Source organism: Canis lupus, chromosome 2 (genome assembly GCF_011100685.1).
Source record: "Canis lupus familiaris isolate Mischka breed German Shepherd chromosome 2, alternate assembly UU_Cfam_GSD_1.0, whole genome shotgun sequence".
Lineage (NCBI taxonomy): Eukaryota > Metazoa > Chordata > Mammalia > Carnivora > Canidae > Canis > Canis lupus.
In genome coordinates, this window is record NC_049223.1 from 68,366,563 (window position 1) to 68,390,102 (window position 23,540).

At 50.9% G+C, this 23,540-nt stretch overlaps 3 protein-coding genes across 8 annotated transcripts; 2 read left to right on the top strand and 1 right to left on the bottom strand.

Annotated features, from left to right (window-relative positions):
- Positions 1-2,581: 2,581 nt before the first annotated feature.
- LOC611835 (myotubularin-related protein 9-like) lies at positions 2,582-7,767 on the top strand. Of its 4 annotated transcripts, XM_038531246.1 has the most exons (6): positions 2,583-2,884; positions 3,063-3,167; positions 3,406-3,528; positions 3,646-4,544; positions 6,441-6,582; positions 6,669-7,767. In XM_038531246.1, exons 2-4 carry the CDS (start codon positions 3,162-3,164, stop codon positions 4,183-4,185), a joined length of 669 nt encoding a protein of 222 aa, XP_038387174.1. In that variant the 5' UTR covers positions 2,583-2,884; positions 3,063-3,161; the 3' UTR covers positions 4,186-4,544; positions 6,441-6,582; positions 6,669-7,767. The 4 variants fall into 4 exon arrangements, with proteins under 4 accessions (XP_038387171.1, XP_038387172.1, XP_038387173.1 ...); XM_038531243.1 differs by having other exon boundaries at positions 2,582-2,884; positions 3,406-4,544; XM_038531244.1 differs by having other exon boundaries at positions 2,582-2,884; positions 3,406-4,544; positions 7,049-7,767.
- A 1,417-nt stretch (positions 7,768-9,184) lies between these two features.
- Positions 9,185-18,000, bottom strand: EIF3I (eukaryotic translation initiation factor 3 subunit I). The gene is made up of 11 exons (XM_038531237.1): positions 17,467-18,000; positions 17,284-17,376; positions 15,872-15,959; positions 15,496-15,561; positions 14,280-14,429; positions 14,070-14,197; positions 10,702-10,812; positions 10,487-10,576; positions 10,114-10,187; positions 9,514-9,606; positions 9,185-9,357 (listed from the first exon to the last, which is right to left on the bottom strand). The coding sequence occupies exons 1-11, from the start codon at positions 17,983-17,985 to the stop codon at positions 9,276-9,278; spliced, it is 1,494 nt and encodes a 497-aa protein (XP_038387165.1). The 5' UTR covers positions 17,986-18,000; the 3' UTR covers positions 9,185-9,275.
- Positions 17,574-23,492, top strand: TMEM234 (transmembrane protein 234). 3 transcript variants are annotated; one of them, XM_038531253.1, is made up of 6 exons: positions 17,574-17,604; positions 18,810-18,876; positions 21,907-21,932; positions 22,522-22,614; positions 22,718-22,759; positions 22,860-23,492. In XM_038531253.1, the coding sequence occupies exons 1-6, from the start codon at positions 17,589-17,591 to the stop codon at positions 22,952-22,954; spliced, it is 339 nt and encodes a 112-aa protein (XP_038387181.1). In that variant the 5' UTR covers positions 17,574-17,588; the 3' UTR covers positions 22,955-23,492. The 3 variants fall into 3 exon arrangements, with proteins under 3 accessions (XP_038387181.1, XP_038387182.1, XP_038387180.1); XM_038531254.1 differs by lacking the exon at positions 22,718-22,759; XM_038531252.1 differs by lacking the exons at positions 17,574-17,604; positions 21,907-21,932 and adding an exon at positions 17,611-18,045 and having other exon boundaries at positions 18,708-18,876.
- Positions 23,493-23,540: the final 48 nt, after the last annotated feature.

Here is a 23,540-nt window from a genome sequence, read left to right on the forward strand (position 1 = left end):
GATGGCGGAGGAGCAGGGCTCCTCCTGCCCCTTGGATGAATTTTATTGTCTTTGCCCAGAAGGAGACACCCTGTTCCCAGAAAGGAAGTTGCTCCAGGATGAGAAAAGCATCATCCACACTAAAGTCTTGGCCTTCTTCCCAAGACCCAAGTTAAGGGGGTGGGAGTGGATTGAAGTTTGGTAAGGTGCCCTCTCTCCTCACTCATGACACTTAGACAAGTCACTGACTCTATGGGGACAGATCAATGATTTCAACCTGTACTCTCAGGAACTTTAGGTTCCCTTGGAAATCCCTCAGGAGGTCTGTATGTGATAAAGACAGAGCTGTGGCTGGGTTCCTAGACCGGCTTATCCCTGCCCCTGCCAGGGCTTCAACCAGAGCTGTTCCCTTTTTAAAATTTTGTATTTATCTATAACATACACGCAGAAAATTTCACACATCATAATTAAGGACATGCCTTGCTGAATTCTCCCCAACTGAACCCACTTATGTACCCAGCACCCAGATAGAACAACTGAGCATTACCAGCATCCAGGAAGTGCTCCTGGTCTGTGACTACTCTCCCAATTTCTTTCTCTTTCTTTCTTTCTTTCTTTCTTTCTTTCTTTCTTTCTTTCTTTCTTTCTTTCTTTCTTTCTTTTTCTTTCTTTCTTTCTTTCTTCTTTCTTTCTTTCTTTCTCTTTCTTCTTTCTTTCTTTCTTTCTTTCTTTCTTTCTTTCTTTCTTTCTCTTTCTTTCTTTCTTTCTTCCTTTCTTTCTCTTTCTTCTTTCTTTCTTTCTTCTTTCTTTCTTTCTTTCTTTCTTTCTTTCTTTCTTTCTTCTTTCTTTCTTTCTTTCTTTCTTTTTACTCTTCCAATTTCTGACAGTGAAGATTAGTTTGCCTATTTTTTTTTAAAGATTTTATTTATTTATTTGAGAGAGAGCACAAGCAGGGGAAACAGCAAAGAGAGAGGGAGAAGCAGAAGCAGGCTCCCTGCTTAGGGGAGGGCTCTATCCCAGGACCCTTGTATCATGACCTGAGCCAAAGGCAGACATTTGACTGACTGAACCACCCAGGTACTCCTAGTTTTGTCCTTTTTTATGTACTTTCCAATGGTTCTCACACTTTCTTGTGCAAGAGAATCTCCTGAAAAACTTGTTTAAAGAGACACATGGGTTGGGGCACATTTCTAACGAATTCCCAGCCCATTTGGTTCGGATTTTTACTATTTACACTCTTTTACATCTAGTTCCTTTCACAGACTACTTCGATTTTATGTTTATACTATGGGTATCCACCTGATTTCTTTTCTTTGTGTATGGTTTTTTTTGTTGTTGTTTGTTTGTTTGTTTATTATTCAAGAGAGACACAAAGAGGCAGAGACAGAGGCTAAGGGAGAAGCAGGCTCCTCCCAGGGAGCCCAGGGAGCCCGATGTGGGACTCCATCCCAGGACCTGGGGATCAGGCCCTGAGCCGAAGAAGGTAGAAGGTAGACGCTCAACCACTGAGCCACCCAGGTGTCCCTCTGAGTGTGTGTGTGTGTGTTTTAAAAGAAAGGTTTTGCATACATGTGCACCTACACCAAGCCTGGAACCCAGTGGTCCAAAAGGCTCTTTAAAGGTATGGTCTTTTTTATTCTTCTTGATAATCAACACTTAACACGATGTAGGCATTAGTGTTTAAGAAATGAAAGAATTTTTTTTTAATTTTTATTTATTTATGATAGTCACACACAGAGAGAGAGAGAGAGGCAGAGACATAGGCAGAGGGAGAAGCAGGCTCCATGCACCGGGAGCCCGACGTGGGATTCGATCCTGGGTCTCCAGGATCGCACCTTGGGCCAAAGGCAGGCGCTAAACCGCTGCGCCACTCAGGGATCCCTGAAAGAATTTTTTTTAAGTGAAATAATAATTGGATGGATGGATAAATGGATGGATGAGTCCTCCAGTAAATCCTTGCAACTCTTGTAATTTATCAGTTTAGCTGTATCTCTTGCCAGACCACACTCTGGTCTAGTGAACAGAACCTTCCTCCAATATCCTTGGGTCCCCTCACTAAATACAGTGTCCAGCTTAGTGTATGGGCCATTCAAATTTGGTTGAAGGATGAAGTGATAGGAGACTGAGCTTTGGAGGGCAGGACTAAGCCAGAAGTGGTCTCTACAGCGCCCTCAGGCAGGGATTTCCAGCTGCGGTGGGGGAGGGGCACCAGCTACACAGCTGCTTGCACTTAAGGTGGACTGAGGGATTTCCCCCACCCAGCCTCCGCTATAAGGGGAGGAAGTAGATAGTTCCCAGTTTCACACCTACCCTTTCCACCCTTCTACCAGGGTACACAAGAAGAGATGGTATTTTTCTTTTTTAAGTCAGTGAGAGTGCCAGCACCTGTTAAAAAAAAAATGTTGAGTGCCACCTGCGACCAAGGCACGAGGTAAAGGGCTTTAAGCAAGATTATTCTCCCCATTTCACAGATGGATGAAATTGAGGTTTCCTTAAAAGGTTCGGGCCCGGGGTCCTGGCTCAGAGGTGCTGGCAGTAGGAGGGGGACATTCCTGTGAAACCGTTCGATCACTTCCTCCAAGGGGCCTCCTTAACAGCTGTCCAGCCGGCGTCGCCAGCTGCCCAGCCAGTTCCCGTCCCTTTAGGAGCCGGAGCCCGCGCTCCCCCCGCCTGACGCTCCTGGAGTCTGTCCTGCTGGGCTCCAGGCCCACGACAGGCGGAATGGAGTTCTCGGAGCTGAGCCCTAGGGGCCAGGCCCAAGCCAAGCTCCTGCGGGGTCCGGGGCGCCCCCACTGCGTGGCGCGCTATGCGTCACCGGCCACCACCTGCTGCTGTCGCCAGGGCCCCAGGTCACTTCAGACCTGTGGCTGCTGCTGTTGCGTAGTGTAGACTCCATCGAGAAGCGGTGAGACGTGGCGGGGGCGTCCCCGTAGTTGCAGAGCTTTCTGCTCCACGGGGGAGGGGGAAGGGCAAGCACAGTTGGAGCTGGTGCCCCCTTGCATTACGTCCAATCCTAATAAACTCGTTTCTCCTCCCCTGGTAGGGGGGCAGGGGACACTAAGTTCAAGCCCGTCTATCCCCAGGGTCTCGGGTGGCTTCAGCACCATCACGTGGAGCTGTAAGGACCTGCGAGTGTTGCAGCTGGACATGGCGTGGAAGCGACGCTGGACATCGCCCGCTCCATGGAGGTACGCAAGCCGCGCTCCCCAGGCCCTTAAGCTACCCCTATTTCGTTAGGAGGGGAGTAAACAAGGCCTACTGCGCAAGACGACCCGGCATCCAGTGTTACCGTGGAACACAGCTAATGGCAGGGGATGCGGGGTGCTCTGCAGGATGTGCAGAGCAGGGGCTGCGGAGCGGAGGGGCTGGGAGGGCGCGGGCGAGACGATTCCGACTTTGCCCGGATCCCCCGACTTCCTTCCCCAGGCGCTGTCGTCTTTGGAATCGGTCATCACTTCCTTTCCATTCTTCTACCGTCCCAAGGGCTTGAGATTGGGTGACGCCTGGCACTTCCACCCACCCGAACGCTACGAGCGAGTAGCCCGCGAGGTGGGTGCGGTCGCGCGGGCCTGTGGTCGTGCGAGAGTCGCCGCACCTGCAAGGGGCGTGAGGCCCCGGCGCTCCCTGACCGCCCTAACCTGGCCTTCGCCTTTCCCTGCGCGGCAGACCAACGCGTGGCGGCTGAGTGAGGTGAACGAGAACTTCAGCTTGTGCCCCAGTTACCCCCGCGCCGTGATCGTGGCTCGCGCTGTAAAGGACCGGGCCCTGGCGCTCAGCTCCCGCTTCCGCCGGGGAGGCCGCTGCCCGGTGCTCAGCCACCACCGTGCCCCAGCGAACCGTGGGCCCACCCACCCAGACTCCGCTACTAAGACCAACTGCGGCCCTTCTCGGCCCTTTCCTGCACGGCCGGGCCAATTCGTCGCGCGCCTGCAGCCCGGGCTCCTGCCGTTTCTAGCCGACCCCCAGCCGCCCTCCAACGGGCCCCGCCCCTGCGCCCTCCCCTCCCCCCGCCCCCGCCCCTCTGCGGGGCTTCCGAGTCTCGCCCGTCTCGGGCCGCGCCCCCGGCCCGTGGGGTCCCTGGAGCGCAGTCGTGTTCCTCAACCCTGGACCCACCCACGTTCTACTCTTCGGGTCGCTTTCCCCCCGGCTACACCCCACTCCAGCTGGGCCCCACGCCTTGCGAGTTCCGCCGCTAGGGTCCTTTAGCTCCAGCCCGCCCCCCACCAGCTCTAGACCAGCCCGAGGGTCTAGGCCACCCCCCCACCCCCAAGGGGCTCCCAGAGCCAAATCCCCGAGCCAGGGCCGGGTGGCTAAGGCTTCCGGAGTGGCGTCCCGGTTCGCAGGTTCTGCTACGTTCCAGCCAGCCCCTGACTGGTCCCCAGAAAAGGTGCTGCGCTGAGGACGAGGAGCTGCTGCGAGCTGCAGGCGCTGGCCCTGGGGCCCGGGGCTTCATCTTGGACACCCGCTCGGCCTGAGCCGCCAAACAGGCCCTTGTGACCGGCGGCGGCACCGAGGCCAGAGGCGCCTGCCCTGGCTGGGAACCGCTGCATTGGCCACTTGCAGAGGTGAGAGGTCTTCAGATCCTCTCCTAGGGGCTCTCCTACAGGACTCTTCAGGGAAGGGGTATGAGTTGGGAGTGTCCTCCACGGACCTTGGGGACTGTTAAGCATTTCCAGGTAGCCATCCTACCCGGTGAGCGTCCGCACTTGCACACTGCCCACTGAGAGCTCATTCCTCTCGGCACCCCAATTCTGTCTGGAAAGAAAAAGTCTCTCTTTACATTAAACTGAAATTTGATTTCTTTTTTTTTTTTTTTTTTTATGACAGTCACAGAGAGAGAGAGAGAGAGAGAGGGAGGCAGAGACATAGGCAGAGGGAGAAGCAGGCTCCATGCACCGGGAGCCTGATGTGGGACTCGATCCCGGGTCTCCAGGATCGCGCCCTGGGCCAAAGGCAGGCGCCAAACCGCTGCGCCACCCAGGGATCCCCGAAATTTGATTTCTAAGAACAACCTCACCACACACCCCCTTCTCCCCATTGGACCCAGCCCTCCCCTGAGGGCTCTACCTACACAGCTGTATCCATCCAGGTGATGGTAGTACTAGAAGGAGGTCCTCAGGGAGTTTTTGTGCTTTGAGAGAGAGGACTGCTCCCCTTTCCAGAATACATAACTGTTTATTCCTTAATTCAACCAATGTTGATTGAGCACAGAGGCTGAGATGGTGGCCAGCCATCTGGTTGGGAGATCAGTAGTAATTAGGCAGTTGGGATTCAGTGTGATGAGCATCAGCACAGAGCAGGCTCCCCTCTCTTGTGTGTAGGCAGTGCAAAGAAAGTTTCCCTGAGAATTGGAGGCATTTGCTGACACCTGAAAGAGGAGTTAGCCAGAGAGCAAAAGGACATTCCAGATGGAAGGGAGGAACTACAGGTGTATAGGAGCAGAACTCCTTGTCATTTGTCCTGTTTGGGGAGCTACAAGTATTTCAGAATCGTGGAAGTGCCGAGTGTGAAAGGCAGAGAGAGATGGGGCTAAGGGGGTGACAGGACCTGAGCAAAAGCCTTGAATGCCATGATTATGAACTTAGACTCTATCTCGTAAAGGAGAGAGGAGCCATTGAAGGCTTTTATTACACAGGCCTGGAAAAGCCTTCATTAGATTTTCCAGCAGGAGGTTGCATTGGTGATCTTGAGCAGAGCAGTTCCTGGGAAGCAAGAGATACCAGAATCCTAAGTGTTGTGTCTCTCTTGTCAGATGGGACTCCCCCAGGTAGTACCATGTTGCTCCTATCACATTGGGCTACTTCACGGGTACTGTGACATTTCCATCAAATTGGGGGCTTCCTCTTATATCTAGAGAGGGATGTGTGACCACTCCCCAGGCACCCCTAATAGACTAGGTCTCCCCCAAGGGGTCTTGGGTCTCCTCCATCAGATTGGGAAATCCTCAAAGATACTGAATCATTTCCATTAGTTTAGGGGGGCTCCCCCAAAGGGTCCAGTGTCCCTTTCGTCAAAGGGTTCCTCTGAGGGTTCTTTGTCTCTTTCATTGGTCTAGAGCACTTGTTCCCAGGGCTGTGCTCACCAGAGCTTGGTTGGGGATGGGATGACCAGATTCCCACTTGTGCAGGGGTCGCCCCCTACAGGAGAGTTTTGTGTCTGGTGGAAGCCTTTGGGGACCTGGATAGAGCATGGACAGCTAGCTCAGTCGACTAGAGGGCTGCCGCTGGCTGGTACACGTGAAGGAGGCACTGAGCACCACCTGCCTAGCTGCCCGGGGCATGGAAAGCTAAGCACCCACCAACGAGGCAGAGAACAGGGTGGACGGGCAGGGCTCTCTACCCCTGGGCACATAGCCATGTCTCAGTAAGCACATACAGCCTAGAAACGGGCCCATTTGATTCCTGGCCAGGGCACCCTGGGCTGGGGAGGACTGGCCACTGTTAATAAGCCCTGGCCCACAGGGAAGGGGCCTGCATCCTGGTGCATGGGACTGAAGGCATGGACAGCACCCGGTTTGTGACTTCGCTGGCCCAACTCATCCTGAACCCCTTGAGCCGGACCATGGCTGGATTCTAGGAACTGGTGGAGCGTGAATGGATTCAGGTAACTGGCCGCTGAGCCCCACCCAGCCCTCCCCCTCCATCCAGAAACCCTGCTTCCTTGTGCCCATCACTCTGCCCCCTCCCCAGGCATGCCACTCCTTCCGGCTGCACTGTGCCGCCTTGGCCTTCTCCCATGCCTGCCCCAAGCATGAGGCACCCATCTTTCTCGTCCTGCACTGTGTGTGGCAGCTGGGCCGCCAGTTCCCGCTGTTGCTGGAGTTTGGGGAGGGGCTGCTGTTGGCTGTTTGAGCACGCCTATGCCTCCCCTTTTGGCACCTTCCTCTGCAACAGTAGAAAGGAGAGGTGAGCAAGGGGGGAGTCAAGGTGGGTCAGGGGCCAAGCACAGGCCAGGGTCAGGTACCTGCTGTCAGCACGAGAAGACCTCTTTCCCTTTTGGATGAGTTTTTCTTTGGGTAAAACTTTTGAGTGTTCTCTCCTCCCTGCCTCCAAATCTCACCTTTCCTCAGAACTTCTGCAAACCCAGATTTGGATGGATCCAAGGCCAATCCTTTAGACCTACCCACTCTGTCCATAACAAAGAACAAGGACACTCCAGCTTAAAAATAAGGACTGAAGGGGAAAGTTGCTGCAAAATCATTTCTGGGGCTTTCCACCACTTTGCGGGGCTAATTCTAGTGAAGCAATGGAGTAGAGGTTGAAAAGAGTCCAGTGGTTTGGGCTTAACTTCCAGCTCCATCACTCACCTGCTGGGTGATCACTGGAAACCTGTTTCCTGTCAGTAGCAAGGAGGCTTCCAGTAACAGCCATGTCTGTGGGGTGGGGCTGAATTGGATTAGCTGAGTTAAAGGATGGGAAGGGCCTGGCACAGTGGGCGCAGTGGGCACACATGCAGTGGTCATTATTATCTGGTTGGCTTGTTAGATATGTTCCCAAGCCCCCCAAAGCCATCTTTCTCTCATCAGCCTGAGGGGAGGGAGGGCTCACACTCCTCTCTTTTGTTGCCTGATGTGCCCTGTGTGCATGTGCTCGCGCATACACACACACACACACTTTTCATGGATTCCACTGCTGGGTCACCCAGGTTAGAAACGGTTATCTTGGGTGGCCTGGGAGGCTCAGCGGTTTAGCACCACCTTCAGCCCAGGGACTGATCCTGGAGACCCAGGATCAAGTCCCACATCGGGCTCCCTGCATGTGTGCCTCTCTCTGTGTCTCTAATAAATAAATAAATAAAATATTAAAAAAAACCTGTTATCTTTATGTACCTCCCCCCCCCACACCCATCCTTCATATACAGCCTTTCTCCTGAAACCTTCTTACCATGTCCTTTCCTGTAAAAGGCCTCTCCTACTAACCTCAGTCCAGACTCTTCTTCCTATTTGGGCTGTTGGAACAGCTGCCTCCCTGTTCTAGTTCTGCCACCAGTTTAAAAAACATACCAACAGGGGTGCCTGGGTGGCTCAGTCAGTAAGCATCTGACTCTTGACTTCAGCTCATGTCCTGATGTCAGGGTCATGATCTCAGGCTCATGAGATGGAGCCCAGTGTTGAACCCTATGTCAGGGTCTGTGCCGGAAGTAGAGCCTGCTTGATTCTCTTGCTCTCCTTCTCCCTCTTCCCCCAATCCCCTGCTTGTGCGCGTCCTCTCTAAAAAAACAATCCACCAACATTCAGTTGGGCCTGTTCCCACTTTCTTGGTCTTGGCCCTGTAGTCTCCCCTCCTAAATATTCCTATGCTTTTGCACACCTGGTGAGTTTCCTCAGACAGACCCAGCCCACATTCTCAGCCTTCCCTGACACTTCCAGGCGGAACTAATGGAACTAACTCCTGAACAACTAGGACCTTGTCTTGTCCTACTTTATTCCAGTGCCCAGTACAGTATCTGACTGGCAAGAACATTGGCAGGAAAAAAGGACAGGTCATCACTGCCCCAGGAGGTGGCTGTCACCCTACTCACCAGGGTCCCCAGTCCCGAATCCCAGAAGGCATAATCTGAGTCTGGAAACTCACTCCCTAGAGATGCCTGTGTAAAGTAAGGACTTGAACCCACTCCTTGTGGTCTGGGCTCAACCAGCCAAATGAGCAACGGAAGCTCCGGAACTCACTCTACATCCCGAATCCCTTGGCCATCTGGCCCTCTGTGGAGCCCCAGAGCCTGCGACTGTGGCAAGGTAACCCCCAATCCCACCTTCTCCCCTGTGGAGCTAGCCCCTCTGCCCAGCTTCATCTGTCCTCCTCCACAGGCCTGTTTCTGCACTGGATCTGCCTGCCTGAACCTTCAGAGGTGGCATGGGAGAAGGTGTGGCAAATAGTGACAGATAAGGAGAAAACAGAGGGCTGTCAGCCGACAGTTACAACCTCTGAGCTCCAACATTAAGTGCTGGCTCCTTGGATGATGGCTGTAATGTTCCTGAGACACCCCTCACCCCACAGGGTCCCTCAGCACCATTGGACCTTGGATCAGGGCGTCTGCAGCCCAGCCTAATCCAAAACATACAGAAGCTCCAGGTTTGACGCATCTTATAGTGTCAGGAGAAGGTCTAAATAATAAAGATCTCCACGACTAGTATACATTTTCTGGGGTGTCACTAAGAAGGGAAATGAATGAAATAGTCCCCACAAAATTTCTGACCAGAAACCACTTATTTCCAAACTAATTTACTTCTCAGAGTCCAAAACTTTGTGAGCCCTGGCCCAGAAATTTCCCCTGGCCCTGATGGAGATCCAAGCTTCTTAAGCCTCAAACTCAAATTCAAAGTACTGTGGGTCGAAGTAGTGGATGCGGACATAACCATCTTCACCGCCGCTGCTATAGCTGGAGAGGGAGAGAAAGTCAGGGACCAGTCAGGTGTCCCCTCTGGGGGAAGGCTGGCCCCAGTGGAGGAGGGAGGGAGAGGGAGGGCAGGGCACGGGAAAGGGCCAGAGGCCAGATCTGGGCTGAGCTCAGTTTCCTGCACGAAGCCCTCCCTACCTCTTGCCATCGGGATGGAAGGCAACGCTGTTGATGGGTCCGAAGTGACCCTTGACTCTTCCAAACTCTTCTTCAAAGGCCAAGTGGAAAAACCTGGAAGGGGATGGTGGGAAGGGACAAGTCACTCTCCATCTCCTCTCAAAACACAATGCATGTACCACTCCCCAAAGGGAAAGCAAAAAGTGGGGAAATGGGGATGAGGGGGAATGAATGTGAACAAAATAAGAGGAGGCAAAGACTGGACCCAAGTGTCTGCCTGCATACCCAGCTAACATTTCCTTACGGTGTGCTGGGCAACGAATAGTAACTCATGCATTTGATCTGCACAATTTTATAAGGTAAGAATATTATCGTTGTCTCCATTTACAGTGGAGGAAACCAGGCACAGATAAATAGGAGGAAGGGTCCAGGACCTCAGAGTGAGCCCAAGGTCATGCTCATAACTGCTACATTATACACATGTCCTAGGAAGGCCACAAATCTGGGTGTACCGCCTAGCAGGCAAGGAAATAAGGGAAGTCTCCACAAGTATATGGTTTGTGTCCATCATGAAAGACACTCTGTGGGGTTTCAATGTGAAAGAGCCCCCTCCCTCTTTACCTGGCTTCAAACTTGCCAATCCTGGTGGAGGTGGTGGTTACATCCATGGCTTCCTGACCACCACCCAGCACCACCTGAAGGGAAAAAGAAACTCTAGACAGCCCAAAAGGGCTGCCAAGTCCATCTTCCGTGTTTCACCCCTAGCCCCATCAGACTGAGAGGATGCTAAGGGCAGGACCCAAACAGCTACTTCAGCCACCTCCTACCCTGCCCCCTCGGGCTTTCCAAGAATTCAGCCTTCTCATTGCTCTGGGAATCTCCTCTCTGCCTGACACTATTTCCCAAAGAGTTCCTATCTCAATTGCTTGGTGAACACTTAGATCTTGGAAGTATTCTGAGGCTGCAGCAGGAAGCCTGGGTGGGGTTCCCTTACATGGTCATAGTTGGGAGAGAGGGCAGCTGAGTTGACTGGACGTTCTGTCCGGAAAGTCTTCTGGTGTTCAAGAGTTGTGGAGTCAAAGAGCTAGAAAGAGAAGATGGGGGGGGAGGGGAATCTATAAAAGGAGTTTTCTTGAGGGAAAGTTGGTCAAGTTGAAAGCTTTGTAGGGGAGTAGGAGCAGCCCCACCAGACTCCTTGCCCAGGCTCACCTTAGCTGTGTTGTCCTTGGAAGCAGTGACAAACATGGTCATGTCCCTGGATAACTGGATATCATTGATCTGCCGGGAGTGCTCCTTAACATTCACCAGTACTTCTCCAGACTGGGGAAGGCAGAAGAGTGAGGCTCTGGGTGGCCTGAACTCCACCAGCACCACTGCTCCACCGGGGTTGTTCTATACTGCTCCCTGTCTGGGCTGGGGGGGCGGGGCGGGGGGGGAGGCCTGGGTCGGGTGGGCCTAAGTATCCCCTGAACCAACATTCACCTCCGCCACTGCCCCCAAGCCCACATCCTAAACCTCACCCATGCGTACACATTTCATAAACACAGCTAGTTCATCTAGGAAAACACATGCTCATGATGACAAATCTATGGACCTATTAACGAATCAGGACATTACAATGGTAGAGACATCCTTCACTCACTCCTTCTTTTAACAAATAGTCACTGAATTGTGTGAATAGTCACATTTGCCAAATATTGTGCTACATAATGAATGAAGTCAGCTGACTTCATCCTCACAACCATCCTACGAAGTGGGTATTTTATTTTATTTTATTTATTTTTTTATTTTATTTATTTATTTATTTTTTAATTTTTTAAAATTTATTTATGATAGTCACAGAGAGAGAGAGAGAGAGAGGCAGAGACATAGGCAGAGGGAGAAGCAGGCTCCATGCACCGGGAGCCCGACGTGGGATTCGATCCCGGGTCTCCAGGATCGCGCCTGGGCCAAAGGCAGGCGCCAAACCGCTGCGCCACCCAGGGTTCCCGAAGTGGGTATTTTAAAGGACATTTTCTTTTTTCTTTTTTCCTTTTTTAGGATTTTATTTATTTATTTGACAGAGAGATAGAGCACAAGCAGAGGGAGCAGCAGGCAAAGGGAGAAACAGGCTCCTTGCTTGGCCGGGAGGGGAGTTCAATCCCAGGACCTTCGGATCATGACCTGAGCTGAAGGCAGAGGCTTAACTGACTGAGCCACCCAGGCTCACCCCTTAAAGGACATTTTCAAAGGAAGAAAGTAAGGTTCATAGGGATGATATGACTCGCTGGAGGTCCTGCCACATGTAAGATGTAGAGAGCCTGTGCTCACCCCCTTCCCAGCTAGTTTGGAGCCACAGTCCACCAGTACTGCTGCATGTCTAGCTTTTTTTTAGATCTTTCAAAGGGTCATTTCATCTCCTTACTTCCCTTCCCATTCAGCAACCTGCTAGCCTGTAGAGTACAAAGGGCAGAGCTTTAGAGTCTGCCCTCAGAAGCACCTCTCTCTGCCTCAATTTCTCTATCTAGAAAACAAGATTACTAAAAGTACACCACCCAGGTCACCAGAGGGATACTGAGACTGTCTTATTTGACTTTGTTGTGACAGGAACCTGGCCTATGTTCTGCAGACATTGGTCAGATGATTTAAAGGCCTTGTGAGCACTGTGCCTCATACAGAGTGGGCCCTCAGAGAACTTTCCTTTCCTGAATTACTTTTATTGTTGTTTTTAAGTAAGCTCTCTGCCCATTGTGGGGCTTGAACTTACAACCCCTGAAATCAAGAGTCGCATGCTCTATTGAATAAGCCAGCCAAGTGTCCCTTTCCTGAAAAAAAAATTTTTTTTTAAAAAGATTTTATTTATTCAGGAGACACACAGAGAGAGGCAGAGAGAGAGGTAGTGACAGGAGAAGCAGGCTCCATGCAAGGAACCTGATGTGGGACTCGGTCCTGGGACTCTGGGATCACGCCCCGAGCCAAAAGCAGACGCTCAACCACTGAGCCACCCAGGAGTCCCCCCTGAATTATTTTTATCTATTTTGTGAGAAGGATGTATTTTTGCTTTCCTCCATCAGTGAGGACACATGGTAGAGTCAGATCCAGCTCCTGTATTTTGGGGAACAAGCAGGAGTCTTGCAGTCAGGCCTATCTAACAACACAGAACAGCTTCACTATTTGCTGGCAACAAGCTTTATGTATGCCTTTGACCTTGGTTTCCATTACCTGCCTGTGGGTAGGTCTGGGGTCTGGTGGACTATAGTCAGCGTTTGCTGAACGACTAAACTTTATCATAGTACATGCCAGCATTGTCCAGGAACCCAGGTACCCAAGAGAAATCCAGGGCAGCCCAGGCTTACTCTCCATCTCATCAAGTCACTCCTAAATATCTCTTGACTCTGTCAGGTGCTCCACATCCCGAGAGCTATGGCCTCATTCAGGTCCATTCTCTGAACTGAGCCTGCAAAAGCCTTATAAAGAGAAAATCTGATCACCAATAACCATTTAAAGATTCCCCACTGGGACACCTGGATGGCTCAGGCAGTTAAGCATCTGCCTTTGGCTCAGATCATGATTTCAGGGTCCTGGGTTCAAGCCCCATGTTGGGCTCCCTGTTCAGTGGGGAGTCTGCTTCCCCCTCCCTCTGCTCCTCCCCACCCTGCTTGTATTCTCTGCCTCTCAAATAGACAAACAAATAAATAATAACCTTAAAAAAAAGAGAGAGAGAGATTCCCTACTGCATACAGAAAAATCAGTTCCTTACCTCCTGACACTCAAAAAAAAAAAAAAAAAAAAATCTAGTTGCTATCCACTTTCTCCAATGCCATGTCCCAAAAACCCCAGACCCTTCCCTGAACAATCCCCCTATTCCCTTAATTCTGCTTTTGTGTGTACTGTTTTTCCCATCTGTGGAATGGCCTTCCCTTCTTGCTTAAAGCTCCATTTATTCTTCACGGGTTAACGTATGTGCCACTTTCTCTATGACAGAGGGCACTTAATGTAATTGGCTGAGACCTCTATGTTGGCACAACTTCCAACCTGACTCATGCTAGCTGTTTGCCAGTCTGTCTCCCTGGGGGCAGGGCCCATGTCTGATTCAGGTCTTTTTCTTTAGAGCCCAACACAAGGCCTGGCACTCAGTGGTGGCAGGAAAATGCTTATTTATGATCACTATTAACATATCCAGAGTAGGGGCACCTAGGTGGCCCAGTGTCTGAGCCTCTGCTTTTGCCTCAGGTTGTGATCCCAGGGCCCTGGGTTCAAGTCCCACACTGGGCTCCCTGCAGGCAGCCTGTTTCTCCCTCTGCTTATATCTCTGCTGATCTGTGTCTTTCATGAATAAATAAATAAAATCTTAAAACAAAAAACAACCCATATATCCAGAGTATCCTGTGACAAGTTTTTAAAATGCCTTATGTCATTTGATCCTCGGAACATTTTGCATATATAAACAGGCTCAGTGAAGTAATTTGGCCAAGTTCACATAACCAAAAAGTGGTAAAATCTGTATTTGAACCCAATCTTTGCTCTTCACTACTGTGCTATCCTGACTCTTGAAGGGAATCATTCTGGTGGGCTTGGGGCTCCACCCACCTCCTCACCTTGGCGCTATACTGGTTGAGCTCCCCGCCTTCATGACCCGCGATGATGCACTCCCCCAGGGGTCCCCAAACAGCACTAGTGATCTTGGAGTCGTTGCAAGGGATCTTCATGTAGGGCTCATTGTTGTCTGTGTGGGGTAGAAGATGTCAGGCCTTGGGCTCTGGAGCCACACCCTTCACCCCAGTCCTAATGCCCTAGTGCTGGCTCACCGATTTGGCTTGGATCCCGCAGGTCAAAGAAGCTCACAAAGCACTGGTAGCCCATCTGTTTGTCCGTGGAGAACATGATGATGTTGCCCCCAAAATCAAAGCCACACGTCCGGACAGCTGAATTGGTCTTGAGTAGGGCCAGCTGCTTCCCTGGAGACAAGCAGAGTTTGGGCTACCCCTTGCCTAATGCCATCAAGGGGAGGACACTCTCCATACGCCTATCCTCCTGTCTACTATTTCTCCTGCTCTAGTGACCAAAACCCACCCCTACTTCCTCCTCACTGCTAGGCTTTGGCTCAAGATTTTTAACTTGCTCCCCACCATCTCTCCCCAGACATCCTGTTCCTATGGCACTGCTCATAGTGAATTGCAATACATATGTCTTCTCAGAATGCATTCCTCTAGAACAAGGATCTGCTCTAATTTCTCTGCATGTCCCCAGAACCCAGCAGAGAGGGAACCCTGTCGGGACCCCTCTCACTTCTGAGAGCTTCCTCTGTATCTCCGTATCTCTGCTTAATAAACTTCTATCACTTTGCTAAAAAAAAAAAAAAAAAAAAAAAAAAAAAAAAAAGGAACCCAGCAGAGACCTGGCATAGAATTGGGTGCCCAGTAAATATTTACTAAACGGAGCAGCTTAATAGGCTCCCATGTATTTGGTCTGTTCTTCCAATACTCCCCACTGCTACCTGAGTTTGCTAAAATGAAACATACTCTCCGCTGCTCAGGGACCTCCATGGCACGCTAAGTCCTATAGAACAAAGCCAAGCTCCTGAGCCTGGAGCCTATTCTGCCCTAGTCCGCCTCATCTTCTCTCCTGACTATTTCTTACTCCCCAAGAGGCAGAAGCTCCCATCAGATCAAATGACTTGGACAGGACACCTGCCATGTTTTCATTCCAGTATGTGCCAAAGTGATGACCTCTTTCTCATCCGTAAAGCCCCAGCTCGTATGACATTCACCTTGGGAAACCTTGCCGGCTCCCCTTCCCATTCCAGGCAGTCAGTTGCCCCCTCACCCCTCTGGCCTTCCACAGTGCTTTGTGCTTTCTCTAATATGGCTTATATCTTACTGTAGTGCTTCTTTTCTTGTCTGTTTATTGTTCCTTAGAACAGGAGCCATCTCTGGATTATCTGTTTCCCCAAAACCTGTTCACCTCAACAGATACACTGTAGGTCGTCACTGTCTGATGGAAAAGTAAATGATCCAGGCTTACCTGTTTCACAGTCCCAGAGACGACAGCTATTATCAGCTGAGCCGGTAAGGACATGTTTGGTGTCCCCTGAAGAAGGTGTTAAAGAAACATGATCGAGTTCACCTGAGCCCCTGTCCTCTTGGAAAACCAACGGAATCACCTCCCTGTTCAGCCCCAGACAGCCTTTCTTCCTCTCTTACTTCAGAACTTTCTAACCTTCTCATATAGAACTGGAACTTGTCCTGAATATTCCCCCAACCAGTGAAAAGACCAGGGATTAGGCGGGAGATATCATTCCCTAGACCCACAATAGCATCCCAAACTCCCAACTCCACATGGGCAGCCTCTCCGTCGCTGGCAGACCCTGGGATCCCACACTCAGAGCAGACAAGGATACAGTCAGCGTCTACACACCACACAGCTCCACTATGGCCCATGTAAGTGCCCAGCCTCTCACCATTCACGGAGTACCACACATTGACAATCTGGAAGAGTCAATGACAGTGTGACACATAGTAAACATCCCAGGCAGAGCAATGGTCTCCTACTTAGAGGTTCCCCAGGAACCGCAGCAACCTCTAACCAGGCCAGATTCTCCCCTTTCCTGCTCATGTCTTGGGAAACAGTAGGCTGCTGGTAAAAAAAAACAATTCCTGGATTCTCCTCCTTCCTGCAGGTAAGTGGCAGGGGAGTCAGGAGGCTTGTAAAAACATCTCCATTGGGGATCCCCGGGTGGCTCAGTGGTTTAGCGCCTGCCTTCTTCAGCCCAGGGCATGATCCTGGAGACCCGGGATCAAGTCCCCCAATCAGGCTCCCTGCATGGAGCCTGCTTCTCCCTCTGCCTGTGTCTCTGTCTCTCTGTGTCTCTCATGAATAAATAAATAAAATAAAAAATCTTAAAACAAAACAAAACAAAATCTCCATGCCATTATTCCGGTCTTTCCTGAAACTCTCAAATACAGTGCTTCTCTCTTCTGAGCAGATTGTCTTGTCTGTAAAATGGCCACAACAATAATGCCTTCTTCAAAGAGTAGCTGTGAGGCTTCAATAAAAATAATGTCTAAGGAATTTAAAATACAGTAACAATTCTCCAGTAACATACACGAGGTATTTACCGTGCTAAACTCCTTCCCCAAATAACCTCATTTAACCCTGAAGACAACTCTCACAAGGGAAGAATTATTAGTACCCATAATTCATAAAAAAAAAAAAGGGAAACCAAGTTATCAAGGTTAAATGACACGCTCCAAGTCACACTGCTCCTGGATGCAGGGGTCGGGATTCAAATCAGGTCTGCTGGCCTCTGAACTCCCACTTTTGGCCACTAGAGTTAACACATCTTCCATATGGAGGTGCCTCAAAGGGCACTGCTGTGAGGGGCTGTTTGCACTCAGTGAAAGACACCCACAAGGACCTACTGAAATGAGACCCGGGACACCTCCAGGAAGTCCTCTGTTGTCCCTCACCGCCCAAGGAGCAGCTTTCCCCTTCTAGGGGTGGCCTGCTCCCCTCCCCTGGAAGAATAGTCTGACTCTGGTCTCCGTCCCCCTTCCGTGATGGTCTCTTGCTTTTTTTTCCTCCTGGCCACTCCCTCCTCCTACCAACTACTGCGTTCTATCCCGGAATAATGTCTCGCCCACCTACTCCCGGGATGGCCTCCCCCTACTTCTCAGAATGGGGAGCTCTTTGGCTCCCCTCTCACGGCAAAAACGGCCTGTCCACCCCTCACCCCGGCCGAAAGAAGTCTCCCCCTCTCGCCGCCCCCCACCCTCGCAGGGTCCCGCCGGGCCGCCGGCCGCCGACGCTCACAGGGTCCTTGGCCACCGTGAAGAGGAGGTCTCCCTCGCGGTTGTACTTAATCTGCGTAATGGATCGTTCATGGCCCTGCAGCAGGATGGGCTTCTGTGGGGACAGGACAGGAGTGTCAGCGCCCCGGACCGGCCCCTGCCCCAGTCCCACACCCCCAGGCTAACACCTCAACTCAGAACTCACCATCCTGGCGTTGACGCGAGGGAAGCGGCAACGTGAGTAGGACCGGAAGAGGCTTTGGCGCCACTTCCGGATTATGGGTCTCCGCCCCTTCGCCCCCGGAAGTGGGCCAGAGCGGCGTTGCCATGGCGGCGTCCTTTGGTGGGTAGGCGGTCCCACCCCTTTCGGGGCTTCCCAGACCCTACCCGGGGTTCCTCTGCCGCTTCGCCTCCCCTCCCTGAACTTGATCTCCGCCCGATCCCCAATCTCCGGGCCGCCGGATCCATCCACCCGCCCCCCGGGGCCTTTCCTACCCACCAGTCGCACCCGGGGCGTCGGAGAGCGAGGGAGGGATGTGGGGGTGGCTGACGGGGGAAAAGAGGCCCGAGAAGGGCTGGGCCCGGCGGGTGGCCCTTTGTCGGGGATGAGGGTCACTCGCATCTCCCTCCAGGGCAGGTGCTGGCTCTGGTGCTGGTGGCCGCCCTGTGGGGTGGCACACAGCCGCTGCTGAAGCGGGCCTCCGCCAGCCTGCAGCAGGTCCATGAGCGGACGTGGGCCCGGCAGTTGCTGCAGGAGATGAAGACCCTCTTCTTGAATACTGAGGTGTGTCTCTGAATGGCCCCTTTCTCGTGCATAGCTGATCCAAGTCTGGAGCAGAATCTGGCTCTCCACCAGCTTAGTCGCTAGGTCCTCCTTGAGCCTCAGTTTCATCATCTGTAAAATGGAAATGATAGTGGTAAACCATCTTATGAGGGCAGTTGTGAGGATTCAACGGCGAGGCACATAGACCACTTAACATTGGGTCTAGGAAATAATTAGGGTTCAATCTATGGTTGAGATGACTAGTATTTTATTATGGTAATCTGTCCAACAGACCTCACTGAGGCAGGACTTGGGGCTCAAATGGACCCGGGAGGGAGGATAGGGAAGGTTATTCTCTGATAACCTCTATCCAGAGAACTACCTCTGACTCCAGTGCTGCCAGTCTAGGCTAGAGGGAAAGACAAGACATAGACACAACCACGGCTTAGAGCTAAGGCCTATGAGAGAGGTACAGATTAAGTGCTTCATGAGTTCACAGAAGGGAGGCTGGAGTAGGGGCCTCCGGGAATGCTTCTTGGAGGGAGTGACATTGGCATTCAGGGACTTGCACGGGCTGAGGGAGAAGCCTTCAAAGCAAAAGCACAGAGTTCAGTCAGTAACTTGTTAGTAACTTGTTGGAAAGGTCCTTTTCAGAAGGCTAACCACTCTCTGGACCCTTATAGCTATCCCTTCCTCCAAGGAAGAACATATCTAGAAGCTCAAAGAAGGCAGGGCTGCTCAATCAAGTATCAATCACAGTGACTGCAGATTTCTTCTGTTTCCAGTATTTGATGCCCTTTTTCCTCAACCAGTGTGGCTCCCTTCTCTACTACCTCACCTTGGCATCGACAGGTGGGTCTCTGACTTAGAACTGCTATGCTCAGTGGTGGGGGCTACCCGGAAGAGTCACTTGGGGAGGGTACCTGAAACACCTTGCTTCCATGAGTGAGGCAGAGCCTATCATCTCTGGTTCCCTCTTTGCACCCTCTTTTCTGAGCTGCTGGGGCACAGTGGGCTGATTAGGAGTATGCTGCCGGGCACTTGGGTTGGTTTGAAGCCTGTCAGTCTTGTGCAGCAGCAGAGGAAGAGAGAAGGTTCATTTTGCTATGCCAATGGCTGGCCTTGACACTCTTGCTTCCATTGTGTTGCTACCTGACTGACCTTGAGCAAGTCTCTTATTTGAGCATTGGTTTTATATGATGGTCTTTGTAGCATTGAGAGGATTAAATTCAGTGTATGGGAAGCATCTAGCAGAATACCTGGTGAACACTTGTAGGAGCTCAATAAATATATATTTCCTTTCTCCTACTGATTGTTGACTGACTTCTACTGCATCAGATTCTGTACTAGTTTTACCCATTTTACAGCCATACCTCAGAGATATTGCAAGTTTGGTTCCAGATTACTAAATACAACAAATGGGGATCCCTGGGTGGCGCAGCAGTTTGGCGCCTGCCTTTGGCCCAGGGCACGATCCTGGAGACCCGGGATCGAATCCCACGTCGGGCTCCCAGAGCATGGAGCCTGCTTCTCCCTCTGCCTGTGTCTCTGCCTCTCTCTCTCTCTGTGTGACTATCATAAATAAATAAAAATTAAAAAAAAATAAAAATAAATACAACAAATGTTGCAGAGCAGATCAAATGAATTTTTTGGTTTCCCAGTGCATAAAAGTTATGTTTAGGGGCACCCAGCTGGCTCATTCAGTGGAGCATGTGGCTATTGATCTCAGGATTGTAAGTTTGGGTGTAGTGTTTACTTAAAAATAAAATTAAAGGGCAGCCCCGGTGGCGCAGCGGTTTAGCGCCGCCTGCAGCCTGGGGTGTGATCCTGGAGACCTGGGATCGAGTCCCACATCAGGCTTCCTGTGTGGAGCCTGCTTTCCCCTCTGCCTGTGTCTTTGCCTCTCTCTCTCTGTGTCTCTCATGAATAAATAAATAAAATCTTAAAAAAAATAAAATTAAATAAAATTAAAAATAAAAACGCAAACAGAGGCACCTGGGTGGCATAGTCAGTTAAGCATCTAACCCTTGGTTTCGGCTCAGGTTGTGATCTCAGGGTTGTCAGATCGAGCCCTGCATTAGTTTGAAGGGTGCCTGGCTGGCTCGGTCAGTAGACCGTGTGACTCTTGATCTCAGGGTCATGAGTTCAAGCTTCATTTTGGATGTGGAGATTGCTTAAATAAAACTTGAAAAAAATAAAGTTTGAAAAAAAAAAAGTAAAGAAAAGAAAGTTTGAAAGCTTGTGGCACACACATCCTGCTGCCCAAGAATGCTGAACCCTTTTCCTATACTATGGTTAGCCCTTTACCAAGTTTTGAGCAAATGGCAATCTTAGGTCACCTGCCCTACCTCTATTCTTTAGCATCTGCCCGTGTAATAATCAGCAGCAATGGTCACTAGATCAAGGATGTGTATATTCAGCCAGGGGCTAGACACGTTACCCTGTTTCATCTTACACCAGCCCTGTGGTATGGAGATGCTGTCCCCTTGCTATCACTATTGTAGGGCCCAGTGAACAAGGACCTAACCAAGATTGCACAGAGAAACCTGGGTCGGTCTCACTCCACCACCCTTGCTCTTCCACTGCTCTCTGCCGCTCCCCTTTCCTATCTACTGTTGCAGAGTAGTCTTTAGCAGTCATGGAATTCCTGGGAAGGTGCGTAAGCCCAGGGAAGCAGCTCTGAGTAGGTAGGAATTGTGGTCAGTTTCTTGGATGGGGAATGCCAACCATGGTGGGGACTCTCGGGAGGAGAAGCAGATAAACCAGGAATGCTTGGAAAGGAATGAGCTAAGGGGCCAATGTGAGCAGTCAGCCTGGCAGTTACAAGTCTTATAATCAAGAAGTCAGTTTCTGATGTATCCTTCTCTCTCTCTCTCTCTCTCTCTCTGTGTGTGTGTGTGTGTGTGTGTAGTAAGAACACAACGTGAAATCTGTCTTTTTTTTTTTTTAAGATTTTATTTATTTCTCATGAGAGACACAGAGAGAAGGCAGAGACACAGGCAGAGGGAGAAGCAGGCTCCTCATAGGTAGCCCCATGTGGGACTTGATCCCGGAACTCCAGGATTACGCCCTGAGCTGAAGGCAGGTGTTCAACCGCTGATCCCCCCACACATCCTGAGATCTGTTTTCTTAAAAAGTTTTCTTTTTTTCTTTTTTTTTTTTTTAAGTAAGTTTTATGCCCAGCGTGGGGCCTGAACTCATAACCCTGAGGTCAAGAGTCACATGCTCTTGACCATGCTCAGCCAGGTGCCTGAGCCTGTCTTAAAAGGTTTTAAGTGTACAAAACTTATATGTAACACATTTTATTTAAGATTTTATTTATTTATTCATGAGAGACACACACACACAGAGATAGAGACACAGGCAGAGAGAGAAGCAGGCTCCATGCAGGGAGCCCGATGTGGGACTCAATCCGGGGACTGCAGGATCATGTCCTGGGTCGAAGGCAGGCACTTAACTTCTGAGCCACCCAGATGTTCCTATGTAACACATTTTAAGGTAACAGTATTGACTGGTTTAGCCTTTCAAGTTTGTTTATTGGGTGTCAGTCCCTTGGAACTTCAAAATTAGGGGACAGATGCTGGACCGTTGTGTCCTCTACCCAAGGCCCAGCCCTGTGGGGCCCATCCTGAACATGTACCTGGGTCTCTGCTTCTTTTTTTTTTTTCTTCAAGATTTTATTTATTCATGAGAGACGCAGAGAGAAGGCAGAGACATAGGCAGAGGGAGAAGCAGGCTCCTCACAGGGAGCCTGATGTGGAACTCGATCCTGGGACTCCAGGATCACGCCCTGAGCAGAAGGCAGATGCTCAACCACTGAGCCACCCAGTTATCCTTGGCTCCCGGCTTCTGACATTTATTTCTGTCCTTTAACTCCATAAGGCCTGAGCCTGAGCTGAAACCATCAGGTATGCTTCACTTGCTGTTTGGTTTGTCCACATCCATTCAGTTCAGTCAGGATACAGGCTTTGGCATCAGGTCAACCTGGGTTTAAGTCCTCAACTTGCCTCAGTGTCTGTGTCTTCTTTGAGCTTTTGTTTCCCTTATCTCTGCGAAGTGATAATGCTCATCTCGCAGTGTTATGAAGATTGAAAGAGAGGCGTACACAGAGCACTTAGCACACAGTGGGCACTTAATAAAGGGGGGCTGTGCCGTTGCACTCATCCTACTGTGTCCTTTCGGTGTTGGGGCCTGTCTGTCTCCACATCCTTGAGATCTCAGGAGCTCTTCCTTATCAGCAAACCAGGGTGTTCCCAGATCACCTTATAGTTCAGGTCTTTGTGCTGGAGTTGAGGGAGCACTGAATTTAGACTCAGGAAACCTGGGTTGAATCCTGAGCTGTGCTGTGATTTCATCTGGAAAATGAGATTTCCCCCCTCCCCTGCCGCCTTTTTTTTTTTTTTTCTTTTTTAACTGGCTGTCTTGATAAAATGTGTTTTGTGCCTAGAAAGACAGTTTTTGGCAACTCAGAGATTTTTTTTCATTCCAACTACTCAGATCTGACCCTAGCTGTGCCCATCAGTAACTCTCTGGCCATTGTCTTCACAATGATTGTTGGGAAGGTCCTTGGAGAAGATATTGGTGGAAAAGGTAAGTCAGGCCACTGCAAGTGCAGGAAGCTGCTACTTGGGCCTTGCCACCCTGCTTAGTGCTTTCCCAGAGCCAGCTCCCATCCCTCCCCTTGCCTCTGCAGCTCTCCTGCTTCCTTACAGCCATCAGAGTTTCCTTCTTCCAGGTATTCTGGGGAAAGCCCTTCTGCCCTGATCCCTCAGCCCTGCACCAGCTCCTCCTAGCATAGCTGGGATCAGCCCCTCAATTTCTGCCCGTTCTCCCAGGAGCACTCACAGGCATGGTGCTCACCGTGACAGGAATTGCACTCTGCATCACAAGCTCCGTGAGCAAGACCCAGGGGCAACTATCTGCCCTGTGAGTGGGCCGATGCCACCCTCCAGCCCTTCTACCTCCAGGAACTCCCTGAGCTGTGAGGTGCAGCCAGTGAGCAGATGGACCTAGCACTTCCCCCTCCGAGCCTCAACACCCTCATCTCTTAGGGTGCATTAGCTACCTCATGGTGGCTCACACAGGAGAACTGCAGTTCAACTGCTAGGATTTAGCACGAGAGACTTCATACCTCCCCAGCAACCTTTCTGCCACAGCAGCAGGGGCCATGGACGGCATGGAGATGGCCAGCTGCAGCCTGAGCCAGAAATGCAAACAGAAGGTTTCTAGGGCTGTCAGAGGCCTTGGCTGGCTGAGGTGAGGACCTGAGGGGAAGAAGGTACACCAGAATGGCAGGTGTAGAGATGAACAGTCTAGGAGCCTTGCCTGTTCCACTTGTGAGATGGGTGGAAATCCTCACCTGCCTACCCCTCTCAAATAGACAGCCTGGGGTCCCAACCAGGTCACTTCAGTCAAGTGGCACGGTGCCGGGAGAGTAGTAGCCTCAAATAAATCTGCACTAAACAGACGGAGGACAGTAAGTATTCTTTTATTGCGACAGACCTGCTACCAAGTTT